Genomic DNA, 19,392 nt, shown 5'->3' with positions numbered 1-19,392 from the left:
TTCTGTGAACAGTAGACCTCGCGCAGTTATGAACCACAGCCTCCTCTTATACTGTCCATCAGAGTGAATCCTGCCTGTATGTCGTGTCGGCGAGATATCGGTATGAAAAATGCTAATGGCTGTTGGTGTATCATCAAAAATGCTAACATCAAAAGCTAATCTCCTTCAAGACATACTGGCAACAAGTCAGCCCGAGTTCAAAGCAGAGAAAGGTCGAGAGACAATACTATGTTATCTTTATTATTAATTGCATGCAATCAATAGTTCATTCAATATTGTTTAGAAATTGCATGCAATTAATAGCCCACACAGCAGCTGATTTTCCACCAAGTTACATTGAGATATTAATTGAATGCAATTAATAATCCACTCGAATGCTTATTTATGATGAATAATTCTATAGTTTGATCTTTAAAATAATATTGATGTAAGAAGTAGACTCTTTTTCCTTTTGTATCAACCTTTAAATGACAAATTTCAAAAACCCTATATATACGTTGACGTGAAATTCATGAAGGAATATACATGTCAAACTTCATGAAAATCTATCGCTGCGTTTCGCCGTAAATGCGGAACATAAATATAAACATGAATAAAGAGAAATGCAAAACTGTCGACTTGAATCTTAGACCTCACTTCGCTCGGTCAACAAAATGTTTAACTTGAAAATGGGCAAAGTAGGTCAAAACTAGCCGTTAATAAAAGGGTACTACAATTTGTTCCACAAGTTTTATATTTATTTTCATTTTGAATAAAGTCATAGCCACCTCTAATACATGGCCACCTTTATTGACCGAGCGAAGTGAGGTCTAAGTTTCCATTCAACGATTTGGCATTTTGAAATAAAAACACATAGATGTTGTCAGTTTTCTACACTTTAATTTGGTACACGACCATGGTTTCGTGACCACACAGGTCACATTTTCAAGCTAACTAAAACTAAAACGGACATATTGGGCTGTTCAAAATAATACATGGTAGCCAACTTAACCTAAAGAAATAAAATAGCCTACTAAATAATTTGATGCATTGAGACAATAATAAATGGTGAGTTTCATAATCCAATAATGTTTAAAAATTCCAAAATATATTTTAGTAGAATTGAATAAATATATTAATCTATGAAACTAATCAGAAAGAAAGAATAATCATGTAGCCTAAGTAAGTTTGAAAGTTGGGAAACAGCTGAGAGGAGTGAATGTAGTCTGTTTACTATTGAATTTAGGATCGAAGTTAAAGAATTCCCACAGTTAGATTAATGGAAAACACAAAGAACTTGAAAATTAAAAGAACTAACCCTATAAATAACTAAGTAGAATTGAATAAATATATTAATCTATGAAACTAATCAGAAAGAATAATCATGTAGCCTAAGTAAGTTGGGAGTTAGGGAACAGCTGAGAGGGGTGAATGTAGTCTGTTTACCATTCCAATTAGAATTGTAAATATAACCTATTTCAATGAATGTGAGATTGAAATGAAAGAATCCTTATAGTTAAAGTAATTAAAAACATAAAGAACTTGAAAATTAGAAGAACTAATCCTATAAATAATTTTAATCTCAAGATAAGTCAAAAAGATAAGTCATATTAAAAACTGTGAAGCTGATATTTTAGGAAATGTGGTTTGATGGTCTAATTGAATAAATTGAATGGATGGCAAATGAATGAATGATTATGCTAGCTCTAATCACACTATAACCTGAATGACTAAGAAGTACATAAATTTTCAACTACAAGTACAATATTTATTCTACAGCAGATCTTGAATTATCAGAAAAAATCTCTAATCCTACTATTGTGTGTTGTACAGTTATTGTTGTGAGGTGACTATTGTGTTTGCTTAGTTACTTCTTAAAACCATTTTACTAATGTAGCAGTTAACAAATTCCAACTGTTCGTTAAGGTTGTCACTGTTTGGACATCCAATGATTTTTTGGATTTCCATTGCTTCTAAAATATTCAAAAGCCTTCCTTTTTCGCATACATGTAGAATGTTCACATCTTTGGTGTGATCAAAGCTGTGTCCTGCCGTGATTAAGTGCTCTGCGAATTTGGATGTGTCCTTCTTGTGCTCCCATGCTCTTTTGTGCTCTAAGATCCTGATTCTGAATTTTCTTCCTGTCTGACCTACATATTGGGCATTGCACTCCCCACACTTCAACAGATACACTCCACTTTTCATCTTGCCATCCACAATCACATAAATTAGCAGCATTCCATTCAATGCTAGACAGACTAATACACATCCCATTAGATCACACAGATTTCAAAACAGAACTGGACACCATTCTAAAAATTGCAGAGAACAATGGATACAACAATAGGTTCATAATTAGATTACTCCAAAAGAAGAAAAACCAGAAGACACTGAAAGAAATATACACAAGTTCAAACCCACAGGATGAAGTAAAATGGATCACAATACCATATTTAGGATTAGTTTCAGAGAAGATAGGAAGGCTACTTAGAAGGAATGGTTTTAGAGTGGCTTTAAAACCATTCCAACTCTACACAAACTGTTGAACATGTCAAAAGACAAAATTGAAAAATGGGATAAAAGTGGAGTGTATCTGTTGAAGTGTGGGGAGTGCAATGCCCAATATGTAGGTCAGACAGGAAGAAAATTCAGAATCAGGATCTTAGAGCACAAAAGAGCATGGGAGCACAAGAAGGACACATCCAAATTCGCAGAGCACTTAATCACGGCAGGACACAGCTTTGATCACACCAAAGATGTGAACATTCTACATGTATGCGAAAAAGGAAGGCTTTTGAATATTTTAGAAGCAATGGAAATCCAAAAAAATCATTGGATGTCCAAACAGTGACAACCTTAACGAACAGTTGGAATTTGTTAACTGCTACATTAGTAAAATGGTTTTAAGAAGTAACTAAGCAAACACAATAGTCACCTCACAACAATAACTGTACAACACACAATAGTAGGATTAGGAATTTTTCTGATAATTTAAGATCTGCTGTAGAATAAATATTGTACTTGTAGTTGAAAATTTATGTACTTCTTAGTCATTCAGGTTAAAGTGTGATTAGAGCTAGCATAATCATTCATTCATTTGCCATCCATTCAATTTATTCAATTAGACCATCAAACCACATTTCTAAAATATCAGCTTCACAGTTTTTAATATGACTTATCTTTTTGACTTATCTTGAGATTAAAATTATTTATAGGATTAGTTCTTTTAATTTTCAAGTTCTTTATGTTTTTAATTACTTTAACTATAAGGATTCTTCCATTTCAATCTCACATTCATTGAAATAGGTTATATTTACAATTCTAATTGGAATGGTAAACAGACTACATTCACCCCTCTCAGCTGTTCCCTAACTCCCAACTTACTTAGGCTACATGATTATTCTTCTGATTAGTTTCATAGATTAATATATTTATTCAATTCTACTTAGTTATTTATAGGGTTAGTTCTTTTAATTTTCAAGTTCTTTGTGTTTTCCATTAATCTAACTGTGGGAATTCTTTAACTTCGATCCTAAATTCAATAGTAAACAGACTACATTCACTCCTCTCAGCTGTTTCCCAACTTTCAAACTTACTTAGGCTACATGATTATTCTTTCTTTCTGATTAGTTTCATAGATTAATATATTTATTCAATTCTACTAAAATATATTTTGGAATTTTTAAACATTATTGGATTATGAAACTCACCATTTATTATTGTCTCAATGCATCAAATTATTTAGTAGGCTATTTTATTTCTTTAGGTTAAGTTGGCTACCATGTATTTATTTTGAACAGCCCAATATGTCCGTTTTAGTTTTAGTCAGCTTGAAAATGTGACCTGTGTGGTCACGAAACCATGGTCGTGTACCAAATTAAAGTGTAGAAAACTGACAACATCTATGTGTTTTTATTTCATCATGGAACGTTTCTACAACATCGACCACAACTCAGTTGAAGATTTGGCATTTCTCTCAATGTTCAAATGTTTGAATGTTTGAATGTTTGAATGTTTAAATGTTTGAATGTTTGAATGTCTGAATGTTTAAAATGTTCATATGTTGCGCATTTACGGCGAAACGCGTTAATAGATTTTCATGAAATTTGACAGGTGTGTTCCTTCTTTAATTGCGCGTCGACGTATATACAAGGTTTTTGAAAATTTTGCATTTCAAGGATAATATAGAAGGAAAAAGGAGCCTCCTTCATACGCCAATATAAGATAAGAAATCAGACTATAGAATCATTCATCATAAATCAGCTTTCGAGTGGATTATAAATTGCATGTCATGATGCATGCAATTCAATATCTAAATGTAATTTGTAGAAAAAACAGCTGTTGTGTAGACCATTAATTGCATGCAGTGAGGCATGCAATTGATAACTTGAAGTAGCATAGTATTTCCTCCCGACTTTTCTCTGCTTTCAACTCGGTAAGCTTTTGATGATAGTAGCATATAGCTTAACTCTTTTCTGTACAGGGCTACTTGTAATATAAATATGGATACAAATAAAAATCTCAGTACCCTTTTCGAATTATTTTATCACAACATGTTTCAACATTGATGCCATTTTCAAGTGATATGGAGTAAATACATAAATACTGCTGGAAGATTATTATTTTTATCATATGTTAGTGTATTCATATGATTTTATGCACTAGGACTGTAAATTATGGATTTAAATTTTCATGATTCTATCAAAAATGGCATCAATGATGAAACATGTGATAAGGTAATTCAAAAAGGGTACTCAGTTTTCTATTCTTCTCTCTATTTAGCATATACCTGTTCACATCAAATTATTAGCATTGTCGATACAACAACCCAACTAGCCATTGGCCGTTTTCACACCGATATCTCGCCGACACGACAGGACAGGACAAAATTTTTAGTAAGAGAAAATCAATCATAAGTTTTCATGATTGACAGTAAGATACTGTGATTACTAACTGCGCGAGGTCTACTGTTCACAGAACTACTAGTCATATGAAAATAAGCATATGTTCCTCTCTTTTATTTTTCTCTTCCAACACACCCAACTACAAAGCCAATGTTTTTTTTATATTTGTAACATTTTATTGCATTTATTTGCTTTGTTATTTTGTTATGTCTTGTTTCGTGTTCTAATAAATTGAATTGAAAAAATTGAATTGTTCATATTACTAGTAGTTCTGTTAACAGTAGACCTCGCGCTCTGTAAGTTACATTGACCTGTTGTTATGTTTTCTCGAAAATTAATAAATAATTTATCAATTTAAAATGTCCAGAAAAAATCCTAAATAAACGTAGAGCTTTATGTCCTATCGTACCGTGACGTGTCGTCCCGGAATGTGAGTGTGAGCGCTGTTATCAGGTCTGGCTGCAACTGTGTACAATGTCAATGCAAAGATACATTTTCAAGATGTTCGATTTTTTTGAACGGGTAGTATTATAGTCAACTGTCTACCAACGTTGATGGAAAGATACATTCTTAAGATGTTCAATGTTTTTGAATGGGTAGTATTATAGTCCACTAGACAGCTGATTTATGATGAATAGTTCTAAAGTCTGATTTCTACTAGTAGTAGCAAAAGGAGGACTCTGGCACACAAGTGTGCCAGAGTCCTCCTTCACCTCAAGGTCACCCAGGTCAACCAAACCTAACCTCAAGGTCAACCAGGTCAACCAAACCTAACCTCAAGGTCACCCAAGTCAACCAAACCTAACCTCAAGGTCACCCAAGTTGACCAAACCTAACCTCAAGGTCACCCAAGTTGATCAGACCTAACCTAAAAAAAAAAAAAAATTGAAAAAAAAAAAAAAAATTAAAAAATAGAAAAAAAACAACATAAAATCGGGAATAAATGGAAAATAAATCACTGGGGATCTTCAACTGGGGGCTATAAAAGGAGTTGTTCTGCAAGAAGTGGGACATTGTGGGACAACTCTGAACTTGGGGCTCTGAACTCTGAACTCGGGGCTCTGAACTCTGAACTTGGGGCTCTGAACTCTGAACTCGGGGCTCTGAACTCTGAATTTGGCGCTCTGAACTCTGAACTCGGGGCTCTGAACTCTGAACTTGGGGCTCTGAACTCGGGGCTCTGAACTCTGGACTCTGGACTCAGGCTCTGAACTCTGGACTTCTGGACTCTGGACTTGGGGCTCTGAACTCTGGACTTCTGGACTCTGGACCCTAAACTCTGAACTCAAATGTCCTGCATCATTGAAAATGTCTGTCAACGAGATAATACCATGATTATGTAGTTCCTCCTCCTCAAGGTCAATCACTGCATCCCGCAGACATAGCTCACTGTTTGACAACATGTCGCAGTAGACGGGATACCTCACAGTGCTGACAAGCCGTCTTATACCAAACAGAGAAAAGTGGTGGTGGTGGTGGGGATAACCTTCCTTGTCAACAGGTCCATGACAATGCCACCCCATCATGACTCACTTCTCAATTCTTCGTTATCATTATTATGAAAAAGTATCATATTCTATATAATTTAAGTCTTTAAACATAAATCCTCTATGGTGTAGTGGTTAGCAAGTCAGCTTCCCAAGTTGGAGGTTCTAGGTTCGAATCCAAGGCGGTAAAGGTGAGTATTAAAGGTCAGTATCAACAGAACCAGATGATATATATCTTTCTGTATGTAGTGGGTAGAAAAAAGAAAACCATATTTTTATTCTTCCCATATACATTTATTTTCCATTATGAAACAGAATATATATATTAGTCATTGAAAATCCTCTTCTATATTTTGTGGTCTCCTGATAGACCTCTGCTGACCTTTCCTCTCATTCTGAAATGCTGCATACTCCATCAGTTTGTACAGTATCCCGAAAAGCAGCACTGTAGGTAGATATTAGTAGAGCAGGGTCTCCTGAACAGCCCTCTGGTCGCCCCACCACTGCCAGTCACCCCACCGCCGGTCGTCCGGCCACCGCCAGTCGCCCCACCACTGCCAGTCACCCCGCCGCCGGTCGTTCAGCCACCGCCGGTCGCCCTATCACTGCCAGTCACCCCGCCGCCAGTCGTCTGGCCACCACCAGTCGCCCCACCACTGCCAGTCACCCCGCCACTGGTCGTCGGCCGCCACCGGTCGCCCCACCACTACCAGTCACCCCGCCGCCAGTCGTCCGGCCACCACCGGTCGCCCCACCACTGCCAGTCACCCCGCCGTCAGTCTTCCGACCGACACCGGTCACCCCACCACTGCCAGTCACCCCGCTGCCAGTCGTCCGGCCGCCGCCGGTCGCCCCACCGCCGCCAGTCATCCGGCCACCACTGCTGGTCGCCCCACCACCACCGGTCGCCCCACCGACGGCTGCCATCCCGCTGCCAAAAGTCGTCCTGCTGAGGCTGGCAATCATCCCGCCGGCTGAGGTCAGGACGGCTTCAATTTGGCAGTGGCCTTCATATATAGGGGACTCTGGCTCGGGATGGTCATGCAGGACCTGTCACTCTGCATGGTCATGGAAACCTCTTTCACACCAGATTAATGTGTCCATGGTGGACCTGCTGGATCGGGATGTCCATGGGAGGCTTTGGATCAGCATGGCCGTGCTGCTCTGGATCAGGGTGGCATTGAAGATGGATATTTTCAGCGACTCCCACTTTGCCTCCTCTGTGTGAGGACATTTAGCATGGGAATTCTCAATGACCCCAGCTCCTCCTGTCACATGGACCATGCTCACCAGTGTTCAGCATGTCTGTGGCGGGATGGCAGGGTCATCCACTCAGTGGTCAGTCAGTCAGTTCAATTACTGATCAGTCACTGTTCAGTCACTGTTCAGTCACTGTTTAACTGTTCAGTCACTGTTTAACTGTTCAGTCACTGTTTAACAGTTCAATTACTGATCAGTCACTGTTCAGTCACTGTTCAATTACTGATCAGTCACTGTTCAGTCGCTGTTTAACTGTTCAGTCACTGTTCAACTGTGCAGTTACTGTTCAGTCACTGTTCAGTCACTGTTCAGTCACTGTTCAATTACTGATCAGTCACTGTTCAGTCACTGTTTAACTGTTCAGTCACTGTTCAGTCACTGTTTAACTGTTCAGTCACTGTTCTGTCACTGTTCAGTCAGTGGCACTCAGAATGTTCTTATAGCTAAACTATATCTAAGGAGATGGTAGGTAATAAGTAAACAGTTTGGAATACAATCAGCTCTTTATTGATCAATTCAACATCCATTTCATTGAAAAGTTTACTACAAGCAGGTATATCTCTGTTCCAAAATCCAAGTTGTTTATCATATTGAGTGTGCAGAAAAGTGATGTATCCATGATGTTTCTCCTTGGTCCATGTCAATCAGGGGATGTCCCAGGTAGTAGACTCCTTTTCCAGCACTTGTCCTTGGCAAGTCCTCTATGTTGAAGTCTGATAGTCTTCGGATGATATTCAGTGAAACCTCTGGAACACTGTTTCAGATAGAGACAATACCCTGTCATTGTTGTTGAATCACCTCACAACCTTTTCCCTTCAGGTAATTGATGCTCCTTCGAGTCAAAAGTATAGGTGTAGTAGTATTTCTCACCACTACATCATCCTCCTCCTCCTCTTTCTCTTCCTCCTCCTCTTCCTCTTTCTCCTCCTCATCCTCTTCCTCTTCCACCTCTACCTCATTGTTCTCCTCCATATCAGTTTCCTCTTCCTCATCTTCTACATGATCCTCATCCTTCATCAGATCATATGGGGAGATTGATGGTGAATTTGTCTCACCATAGTCACCCCACTTCGAGAATAAGAGTACCATCTTCTCTATTGTTCCAGATACACAGTTGATCCACAAAATGTCTGTTCTCCACAGATGATTCCAGCACAATGAATCTAATCTGCTATATATCCAATATATAGCCATATTTGTACAGCATTATGATTTTGATTGTACCTCAATATATTACCTAGTGTCTAAGGTGTTGCTGTTCTCTCCTTTCTCAAGTAAAGACCTTTACCGACCTTTGATCTCTGCTGTCTCAAGTAAAGACCTGTACCAACCTTTGATTTCTGATGTCTCAAGTGAAGACCTCGACCTCCTTTCACTGATTTTTTCTTTGATGGGCATTCTCAATGACCCTAGCTCCTCCTGTCACATGGACCATGCTCACCAGTGTTCAGCGTGTCTTTGGCGGGATGGCAGGGTCATCCACTCAGTGGTCAGTCAGTCAGTTCAATTACTGATCAGTCACTGTTCAGTCACTGTTCAGTCACTGTTCAGTCACTGTTCAATTACTGATCAGTCACTGTTCAGTCACTGTTCAATTACTGATCAGTCACTGTTTAACTGTTCAGTCACTGTTCTGTCACTGTTCAGTCACTGTTCAGTCACTGTTTAGTCAGTGGCACTCGGCACTTGGTATGGGTCCAAAATGTATAAATAGCTGAGCTCAAACTCTTAGACCTCAGTATACTGATAAACACTGACCAGTATGTATTTCAAACAAAGGAACCATAAGCCGACATTGGAGGAGGTTGCTCCTACCATATTGGAGATTGCTAGGTTGAAGCGTGAAATCAAAAGGAGGCATAAGGAAATCATGCTGGGTAGACGGATTGCAGAAGAGAAACATGTGGAACACTTCAAACCTCTAGCTGAGCCACTAGTCAACCTAGTCGAAACTCTCCAACAGATGCCAGTTCAACAACCACAACTACCTCCATCAAGAGCATCCAAGAAGCGTCCCAGGTATCTGAAGCCTAGAATAAAAATGCGCTCCAGGCATGTGAAGGGTAGGCAGAGACAATCCAAGCCAGAGTTGTTATCATCAGAACATAGTCCTTTCGCAGCAGCATCAACACACAACACATATCCTACTCCACCAACAACACTATTTGTTAAACATGCCACATATACAAGGCGTGGACTTACTGGTGCAAGTAAAGCAAAACATAAGCTTCAACTCTCCAGCATTGATGAAGAGTCACCAACATTTGAATCATATGAAACTGGAGAAGTTTCAAGTCTAATGGCAGGCACCTCAGGAGTTGGACGGCAACTATGGAAAGCAAGAAAACAGGCATTTGAAGGGGATGAGGGTGAGGAGTATAATATGAGTAGAGGATATGATGATAGCAGTGATGAGGAGCTGTCTGGAGATGGACAGGATGATGATAAGAATGTTGAACAATTATTGAATGAGAGTCACGGTACAACAGTTCAGAATATCCTTGATCAAACTGATCTAGCTGGAAAACAGGAAGCTGATTACATTAGAGGATCATTGAGCAAGGACAATGACAATTTTGATGACACTTTTGGGCCAAGAGTGAGAGACAATGCTTACTACCTGGGCAATAAGTATTTAACTTTTGGAGAGAATGGTGATGAAATTGTGCTGACTGAATTTGTAGATCAGGAAGAAAAGACCTTCACAGCTACATTGGAACTTTGTGAGTTGATTTTCAAGAAGAATCCAAATCATGCATTAGTTGAATCCGCTGACAGACAGGCCTATGGAGAAATATTGAACTGGACCAGTGTGCACAGACAGAACAATGATCCAAGAGGTGAGATTGTTAACTACAACAGCAAGCAGAGCAGTAGCAGACAGCATCTTGGCGGAGAGAGCCTGGGAAAGAGTGAGATCTGAAGATGCAGGGGTGTTGGAAGAAGCTGCAGCACTAGCAGTCACCAACATCATGAAGGCTAAGGCAAAATTTGGGGGAGGTATGAAAAGATCACTGAAGGAGGTCAGCAGGGTGGCTGAGAAGGGGAAGAAACAAAAGATTCAACAATCAAAGGAAAAATCAGTGAGAGGAGGTCGAGGTCTTCACTTGAGACATCAGGAACCAGAGGTTGGTACAAGTCTTTACTTGAGACAGCAGAGATCAAAGGTCGGTAGAGGTCTTTACTTGAGAAAGCAGAGAACAGCAACACCTAAGACACTAGGTAATATATTGAGGTACAATCAAAATCATAATGCTGTACAAATATGGCTATATATTGGATATATAGCAGATTAGATTAATTGTGCTGGAATCATCTGTGGAGAACAGACATTTTGTGGATCAACTGTGTATCTGGAACAATAGAGAAGATGGTACCCCTATTCTCGAAGTGGGGTGACTATGGTGAGACAAATTCACCAGCAATCTCCCCATATGATCTGATGAAGGATGAGGATCATGTGGAAGATGAGGAAGAGGAAACTGATATGGAGGAGAACAATGAGGTAGAGGTGGAAGAGGAAGAGGATGAGGAGGAGAAAGAGGAAGAGGAGGAGGAAGAGAAAGAGGAGGAGGAGGATGATGTAGTGGTGAGAAATACTACTACACCTATACTTTTGACTCGAAGGAGCATCAATTACCTGAAGGGAAAAGGTTGTGAGGTGATTCAACAACAATGACAGGGTATTGTCTCTATCTGAAACAGTGTTCCAGAGGTATCACTGAATATCATCCGAAGACTATCAGACTTCAACATAGAGGACTTGCCAAGGACTAGTGCTGGAAAAGGAGTCTACTACCTGGGACATCCCCTGATTGACATGGACCAAGGAGAAACACATGGATAATCACTTTTCTGCACACTCAATATGATAAACAACTTGGATTTTGGAACAGAGATATACCTGCTTGTAGTAAACTTTTCAATGAATGGATGTTGAATTGATCAATAAGAGCTGATTGTATTCCAAATGTTTACTTATTACCTACCATCTCCTTAGATATAGTTTAGCTATAAGAACATCTGAGTGCCACTGACTGAACAGTGACAGAACAGTGATGAACAGTTAAACAGTGACTGAACAGTGACTGAACAGTTAAACTGACTGAACAGTGACTGATCAGTAATGAACAGTGACTGAACAGTGACTGAACAGTGACTGAACAGTAACTGCACAGTTAAACAGTGACTGAACAGTTAAACAGCGACTGAACAGTGACTGATCAGTAATTGAACAGTGACTGAACAGTGACTGAACAGTGACTGAACAGTGACTGATCAGTAATTGAACAGTGACTGAACAGTGACTGATAAGTAATGCAACAGTGACTGATCAGTAATTGAACTGACTGACTGATCAGTAATTGAACTGACTGACTGATCAGTAATTGAACTGACTGACTGACCACTGAGTGGATGACCCTGCCATCCCGCCACAGACACGCTGAACACTGGTGAGCATGGTCCATGTGACAGGAGGAGCTAGGGTCATTGAGAATGCCCATGCTAAATGTCCTAACATGGAGGAGGCAAAGTGGGAGTCAGTGAAAATATCCATCTTCAATGCCACCCTGATCCAGAGCAGCATGGCCATGCTGATCCAGAACCTCCCATGGACATCCCGATCCAGCAGGTCCACCATGGACACATTAATCTGGTGTGAAAGAGGTCTCCATGGCCATGCTGAGTGACAGGTCCTGCATGACCATCCCGAGCCAGAGTCCCCTATATATGAAGGCCACTGCCAAATTGAAGCCGTCCTGACCTCAGCCGGTGGGATGATTGCCAGCCTCAGCAGGACGACTGTTGGCAGCGGGATGGCAGCCGTCGCTGGGGCGACCGGTGGTGGTGGGGAGACCGGCAGTGGTGGCCGGATGACTGGCGGTGGTGGGGCGACCGGCGGCGGCCGGACGACTGGCAGCAGGGTGACTGGCAGTGGTGGGGCGACCGGCAGCGGCCGGACGACCGGCGGCGGGGTGACTGGCAGTGGTGGGGCGACCGGCAGCGGCCGGACGACCGGCGGCGGGGTGACTGGCAGTGGTGGGGCGACCGGTGGCAGCCGGACGACCGGTGGCGGGGTGACTGGCAGTGGTGTGGCGACTGCCGGCGGGGTGACTGGCAGTGGTGGGGTGACTGGCGGTGGCCGAACGACTGCCGGCGGGGTGACTGGCAGTGGTGGGGTGACTGGCGGTGGCCGAACGACCGTAGGCGGGATGACTGGCAGTGGTGGGGCGACTGGCGGCGGCCGGACGACCGGCGGCGGGGTGACTGGCAGTGGTGGGGTGACCAGAGGGCTGTTCAGGAGACCCTGCTCTACTAATATCTATCTACAGTGCTGCTTTTCGGGATACTGTACAAACTGATGGAGTATGCAGCATTTCAGAATGAGAGGAAAGGTCAGCAGAGGTCTATCAGGAGACCACAAAATATAGAAGAGGATTTTCAATGACTAATATATATCATGTTTTATAATGGAAAATAAATGTATATGGGAAGAATAAAAATATGGTTTTCATTTCACTACCCACTACATACAAAAAATATATCCTCTGGTTCTGTTGATACTGACCTTTAATACTTACCTTTACCGCCTTGGATTCGAACCTAGAACCTCCAACTTGGGAAGCTGACTTGCTAACCACTACACCATAGAGGATTTATGTTTAAAGACTTAAATTATATAGAATATGATACTTCTTCATAATAATGATAACGAAGAATTGAGAAGTGAGTCATGATGGGGTGGCATTGTCATAGACCTGTTGACAAGGAAGGTTATCCCCACCACCACCACCACTTTTCTCTGTTTGGTATAAGACGGCTTGTCAGCACTGAGAGGTATCCCGTCTACTGCGACATGTTGTCAAACAGTGAGCTATGTCTGCGGGATGCAGTGATTGACCTTGAGGAGGAGGAACTACATAATCATGGTATTATCTCGTTGACAGACATTTCCAACGATGCAGGACATTCAAGTTCAGAGTTTAGGGTCTAGAGTCCAGAAGTCCAGAGTTCAGAGCCCCGAGTCCAGAGTCTAGAAGTCCAGAGTTCAGAGCCTGATTCCAGAGTCCAGAGTTCAGAGCCCCGAGTTCAGAGCCCCAAGTTCAGAGTTCAGAGCCCTGAGTTCAGAGCCCCGAGTTCAGAGTTCAGAGCGCCAAGTTCAGAGTTCAGAGCCCCGATTTCAGAGTTCAGATCCCCAAGTTCAGAGTTCAGAGCCCTGAGTTCAGAGTTCAGAGCCCCAAGTTCAGAGTTGTCCCACAATGTCCCACTCCTTGCAGAACAACTCCTTTTATAGCCCCCAGTTGAAGACCCCAGTGATTTATTTTCCATTTATTCCCGATTTTATGTTTTTTTTTCAATTTTTTAATTTTTTTTTTCTTTTCAATTTTTTTTTTTTAATTTTTTTTTTTTAATTTTTTTTTCAATTTTTTTTTTTAGGTTAGGTCTGATCAACTTGAGTGACCTTGAGGATAGGTTTGGTCAACTTGGGTGACCTTGAGGTTAGGTTTGGTTGACTTGGGTGACCTTGAGGTTAGGTTTGGTTGACCTGGTTGACCTGGGTGACCTTGAGGTGAAGGGGGTTACCCCAAGGGAAGGGGGGTGGTAAGGGGAGTTAATGAGTACTCCTTTTGTTACTACTTCTACTCTAATATTGCCATATGAAGGAGGCTCCTTTTTCCTTTTATATTATCCTTGAAATGAAAAATTTCCAAAAACCTTGTATATACGTCAACGCACAATTAAAAAAGAAACATACCTGTCAAATTTCATGTAAATCTATTACCGCGTTTCGCCGTAAATTTGCAACATATAAACATTTAAACTTTCAAACATTAATGTGCAATGGAAAAGAAATATGATTTTGTATGGATTCGGGACAGCAACGTTCTAGTGAAAAAGGATGAAGCGAGGAAGTGTGTGGTGGTGATAAAAAATGAAAGCGATATTTCAAAGCTGTAAGGTAATCATAAATCACTGGTAACTCAACCTTCTATTTCTATAATTGTGTAATGGATATTTGTGATTTACTTGATGACTTAGAAAATATGAATAGTAATGAATCAATTAATCTATGTGATTTGAACGAAGTGAAAGTTTTTTTTTGCAATGATTCGAATTTAAAACTTTTTCATTTAAATATTAGGAGTATAAGGAAAAATTCTGATGAATTGTGTATTTTGTTGTCTGGTCTTGATGTCGCGTTTGATATTATAGTATTAACTGAATCTTGGCTCACACACGATATAACTGGATTTGATATCTCTGGCTATAACAAAATCATAAAGCCAACAAAATTTAATAAATGTGATGGTATTGTAGTATACATAAAGAATGAACTAATTATAATATTTTGGAAGTAGATATAGATTATGCCAATGTTTTGAATTTCAAATTAGTGTATGATGAATTGGAGTTTTATTGCACAGCTTTATATAGGTCACCAGAAACTGATGTAGCGTGTTTTGTGGATGCTCTAGAGATTTTTCTGAATGAGACAGCACATTTCGAAAATAGGTTAATTGTTGGTGACTCTAATATTGATATTCTTGATAAAAATTTGTCTATTGTGGGTAATAGATATTTGGATAATCTTCTTGAATATGGCTTTATAAATTATCTCTATGGCAGTACTAGATGAACTGTTTTAAGTGAATCGTGTATCGATCAGATCTTTTTGAAAAGTAAGCATTGTCTATTCAAATCAGCTATATATAATTGTGCAATCACAGATCACAATGCAGTGATGTGTTGTGTAGAACGTAAGAGCCTGTTGTCATATGGCGGAGATGTTGAATCTGATCCCCAGGTTGTTCAGGCTTTATTATTTAATGGAGATGTTTTTCAATCAAAAATTAAAACAGAAACATGGAACGATGTTCTTCAGGAGAACGACCCCAAACTAGCTTTCTCTTTGTTTTATGATAGACTTCGTCCATTATTTGACTCTGCAAAAACTGTTAGGAGAAGGATTAGTAATAATACAAAGAAAATCAAACCTTGGGTGACTAATGGTATTCTTCAATGTATGAGGCGAAGAGACAAAATGTCTCTTAAGGTTCGTAAACAACCATTTAATGTACAGCTGATGGATTGTTTTGAATCATATAATCGAACACTGAAGTCGGCATTGCGAACTCTAAAGGAACAGTATTTCAAGAATAAATTAATTGAATGTGGAAATAATCTATGGGCTGTATGGAAGGTTCTGAATGAAGCAACAGATACCCCTTGTAAAACTAATTGTTCTATTGAAGAGTTGGTTACCAAGGATAATCGCATTTTGAGATCTTATCAAGTAAATGAAATAGCAGAGGAGCTTAATGAACATTTTGTGAGTGTTGGTAGAAGAATTTCTGAAAAAATTACTAAGGTAAAGGACAAGATTTTCAGGGAAAAAACTAATAGATTGTTTTGTAATTCGTTTTTCTTTTTTCCTGTCATAGCAGAGGAAATTGATATGTGTATTAAAAACTTGAAGAAAGGGGTAGCACCAGGATTTGATGGAATTTTTTCTAAATGTCTGAGTTCAAATTCTCGCATAATTTCAGTTCCTCTGGCTGATGTAATAAATTTATGCTTTTTGAATGGTGTTTTCCCCGACGAGTTGGAAAAGGCCACTGTTATTCCTTTGCATAAGAATGGTAACAAAAGTGATCCAGGGAACTATCGCCCAATTTCTCTGCTTTCATGTTTGTCAAAGGTGATTGAGAAATGTGTTAAGACTTGTTTGGTCGAATTCTTGGAGAAATATGAAATTTTATCCAATTGCCAATTTGATTTTCGTAAGGGTGTAAGTACTTCTGATGCTGTATATAATGTTACTAAGAGAATTATTGAAACACTGGACAGGGAAGAAAAATGTATAGCTGTGTTTTTAGATCTCCAGAAGGCTTTTGATACAGTGGACCACAATATTTTATTCAGAAAGTTAGAAGGTATTGGAATTAGAGGTGTTGCTTTGGGTTTCTTCAAAAGCTATCTCAGTTGTAGATCACAGGTGGTTGGTGTTGATGGTATAATGAGCTCAGAATTAGAAATTACGATGGGTGTGCCACAGGGAACAGTTCTGGGTCCAATATTATTTTTGATCTACATTAATGACTTACTCAAGATAGAGCTTGAGAGCTGTTCTTTGTTTTCTTTTGCTGACGACACTGTTGCTATTTTCTGTGCATCAAAATGGGAAGATGTTTTTTGTAGAGCTAATGAGGGTTTGAAAGTTATAAAAAACTGGTTAGATTCCAACTTAGTTTAAATATAGCAAAAACTACTGCAGTGTCATTTTCTTTGACCTCAGCAGGTCAGCCAGATAACCAGGGGAGTTTGGCTTTTCATGAAACTGGATGCGATGATAATAGTTTTCTATGTCCTATAATAATATTTAAGAACAACACCAAATACTTGGGAATAATCATTGATAAGCATTTGAAATGGAGAGACCATATTTCATATTTATGTTCTAGGTTGAGGAAGACGCAGTATAAGTTTGTTCGACTGAGAAATATTTCTACAGTTGAGCAAATTAAAATGGTTTTGTTTGTGCTTGTGCAGTCAGTTGTGCGGTATGGTATAATTGGCTGGGGTGGTTGTGGTGTTACCGTTCTTAAGCCTCTTATAGTATTGTATAAGAAAATTATTAAAATATGCTTGAAAAAACCGGTTAGATATCCAACAAATTTGCTCTATAAAGAATTTAATGTTCTCAGTATTGAGCACTTGTATGATCTTGACCTAGCTAGTTTTGTCTATTCGTGGCCCAATAGATTCCCTATAGCCCCTCATGGCGGCTATGTTACTTGTAGACAATCTGAGAGATTTTTGCTAGAACCACCTTGTAGAACAGCGGCTGCCAGTGCTCATGCAGCGTATCATGGTCCTAGACTTTTAAACCGTCTGTTGCTTGAAGTTTCTGGAGCATCCCAATGTATACCAATTTGTTATTATTCTTTCACTTTCAAAACTTTTGGACAGTATCTTCAACACTACTTATCAGGGAGACAAAATGAAGACTAATTTTGATTTATTTCTCAAATCTGTTTGTAAATCTCAATTCTATTCTTAAAATACATATCTTACTTAGTATAACAGAGCAGAAGAGAATTTGTTGTTTTATTTTTAAATATTGGTGATCTTTATCTTTGATGTAGAACATATATTTGAATCTCAATTAGGCCTATACTGATTACAAGAGCAACATTTGTATGAAAATAGCATAAGAGAATGGAAGTTTCTTTTTTCTTTTTTTCTTGATATTGTAATGTAAAATTATAAAATCTAATTATGTTATTAATATTACGATGTATATTAGTATCTTATGCTATCCAACATTCTAGAGATACACCATCCCTCATCACAAGCTTTGCTTGAAGAGGGATGCAACAATATTATTTAGAATATGATATTTTATGTAAATATTCATTATTTTATGAAGAATTTGTATTTTATGTTTGTAAGTATGAATTGTATATTAATTTTTTGTTGACATTAATAAATTGAATTGAAATTGAATTAAGAGAAATGCCAAACCGTCGACTTGAATCTTAGACCTCACTTCGCTCGGTCAGTTAAGTATCAACTTGTTCATTTATTTTCTACATTTCAACTTGATAATGACCTGAGTTATGGTAGAAACTAGTCGTTGGAATATTTTTACTTTTTGTGTAGTTGAGAAGTTGATATTGTGGTGATTATTCATATTTATGTATTTAGCGTATGGCAGCATACGAAACACATTTTTTATAATCACAAAATTCGAAAAAAAGAATGCAAAAGAAAATTCATATATAAAACTAATAAATATATCTTAGTCACTTTTGACCTGGAAATTAGAGGCATGCTCTCAGGGTATTTAAGTAGGCTATTGATGCTGGTTTAGTCACCAGGAAATCTTCATGGGCACACGTGTATGCTGATGTGGGGCACTCGGCACTCCTCCACTATGTGTCTCACAGTCTGGACTGCTCCACACTCACAGAAAGGGGAGTCAGCCTTCCCTCACTTATGCATCGGATAGACACATCTACCAAGACAAGTTTGTACCCTATTCAATGCCGACCATGTTTTACAAGGCAAATCGAAGCCTGGGGGCCTTTTGGCTACAAATAGGATGTCAATGTTCTGTTTTGCTGACCACGCTTGTTGCCAGGCCTCAGTTAAACGGAAACCTGGATCTAAGGCTGTAATCGCCGTCCTAGGTGGCTTGCGAGATTGCAGACGGCTCTGATTGGCATCTTGTATAATTATCCTCATGTATTGGTAGGCTTCGATTTTCCTGTATCTTCTTGTACTCTCTAGTGAGGGCATTGATGTGTCAAAGATTTGGGGGTGGGATGTGATTCAACACCGGGAGCCATTCCACAGGGGTAGATTAAAGAACACCACCTATCATTCACATTTAGTTATTTAGCTGAACATCAACCCTATGAACAAGAGAGCTATTCATCTAGACTGAAGCACAGTACTCATATTAAATGAAAAAGACTAAGAAATTGCCAAAAAACTACAGATTTAAAGTTTTTAAGTTCTAAATCACAGAAATAAGTTTTTAATAATAAAGGGTACTACAATTTTGTATATTGTTTGTACTAAAGTAGCTCATATAAGTGGAGTGTTTTTAATAGACTTACTGTATTTGAGAACTTTGAAATCTTTCGGGTCCATGTACTTTGTCTCAACTATTGTGACAGTTTGGCCTCCTGAACTGAGCTCCTTTGGAATGACTTTCACTCCGTCTCTATACAAAACCATCCAGACTCCGGTCA

At 39.2% G+C, this 19,392-nt stretch overlaps 1 protein-coding gene across 1 annotated transcript in view; it reads right to left on the bottom strand.

Moving 5' to 3' along the window:
- The window catches only part of LOC111054816, a 198,198-nt gene that overhangs the window by 4,510 nt on the left and 174,296 nt on the right, over positions 1-19,392 (bottom strand). The window contains exon 25 of the mRNA XM_039435763.1: positions 19,258-19,392. This exon is cut by the window's right edge and continues 37 nt beyond it. Within this exon, the coding sequence (XP_039291697.1) occupies positions 19,258-19,392 (135 nt within the window). The remainder of the gene's footprint in view (positions 1-19,257) is intronic.

This window comes from Nilaparvata lugens, chromosome 9 (genome assembly GCF_014356525.2).
Source record: "Nilaparvata lugens isolate BPH chromosome 9, ASM1435652v1, whole genome shotgun sequence".
Taxonomy (NCBI): domain Eukaryota; kingdom Metazoa; phylum Arthropoda; class Insecta; order Hemiptera; family Delphacidae; genus Nilaparvata; species Nilaparvata lugens.
Note: the sequence above shows the minus strand (reverse complement) of the source record. Positions and strands in the feature narration are given on the sequence as shown.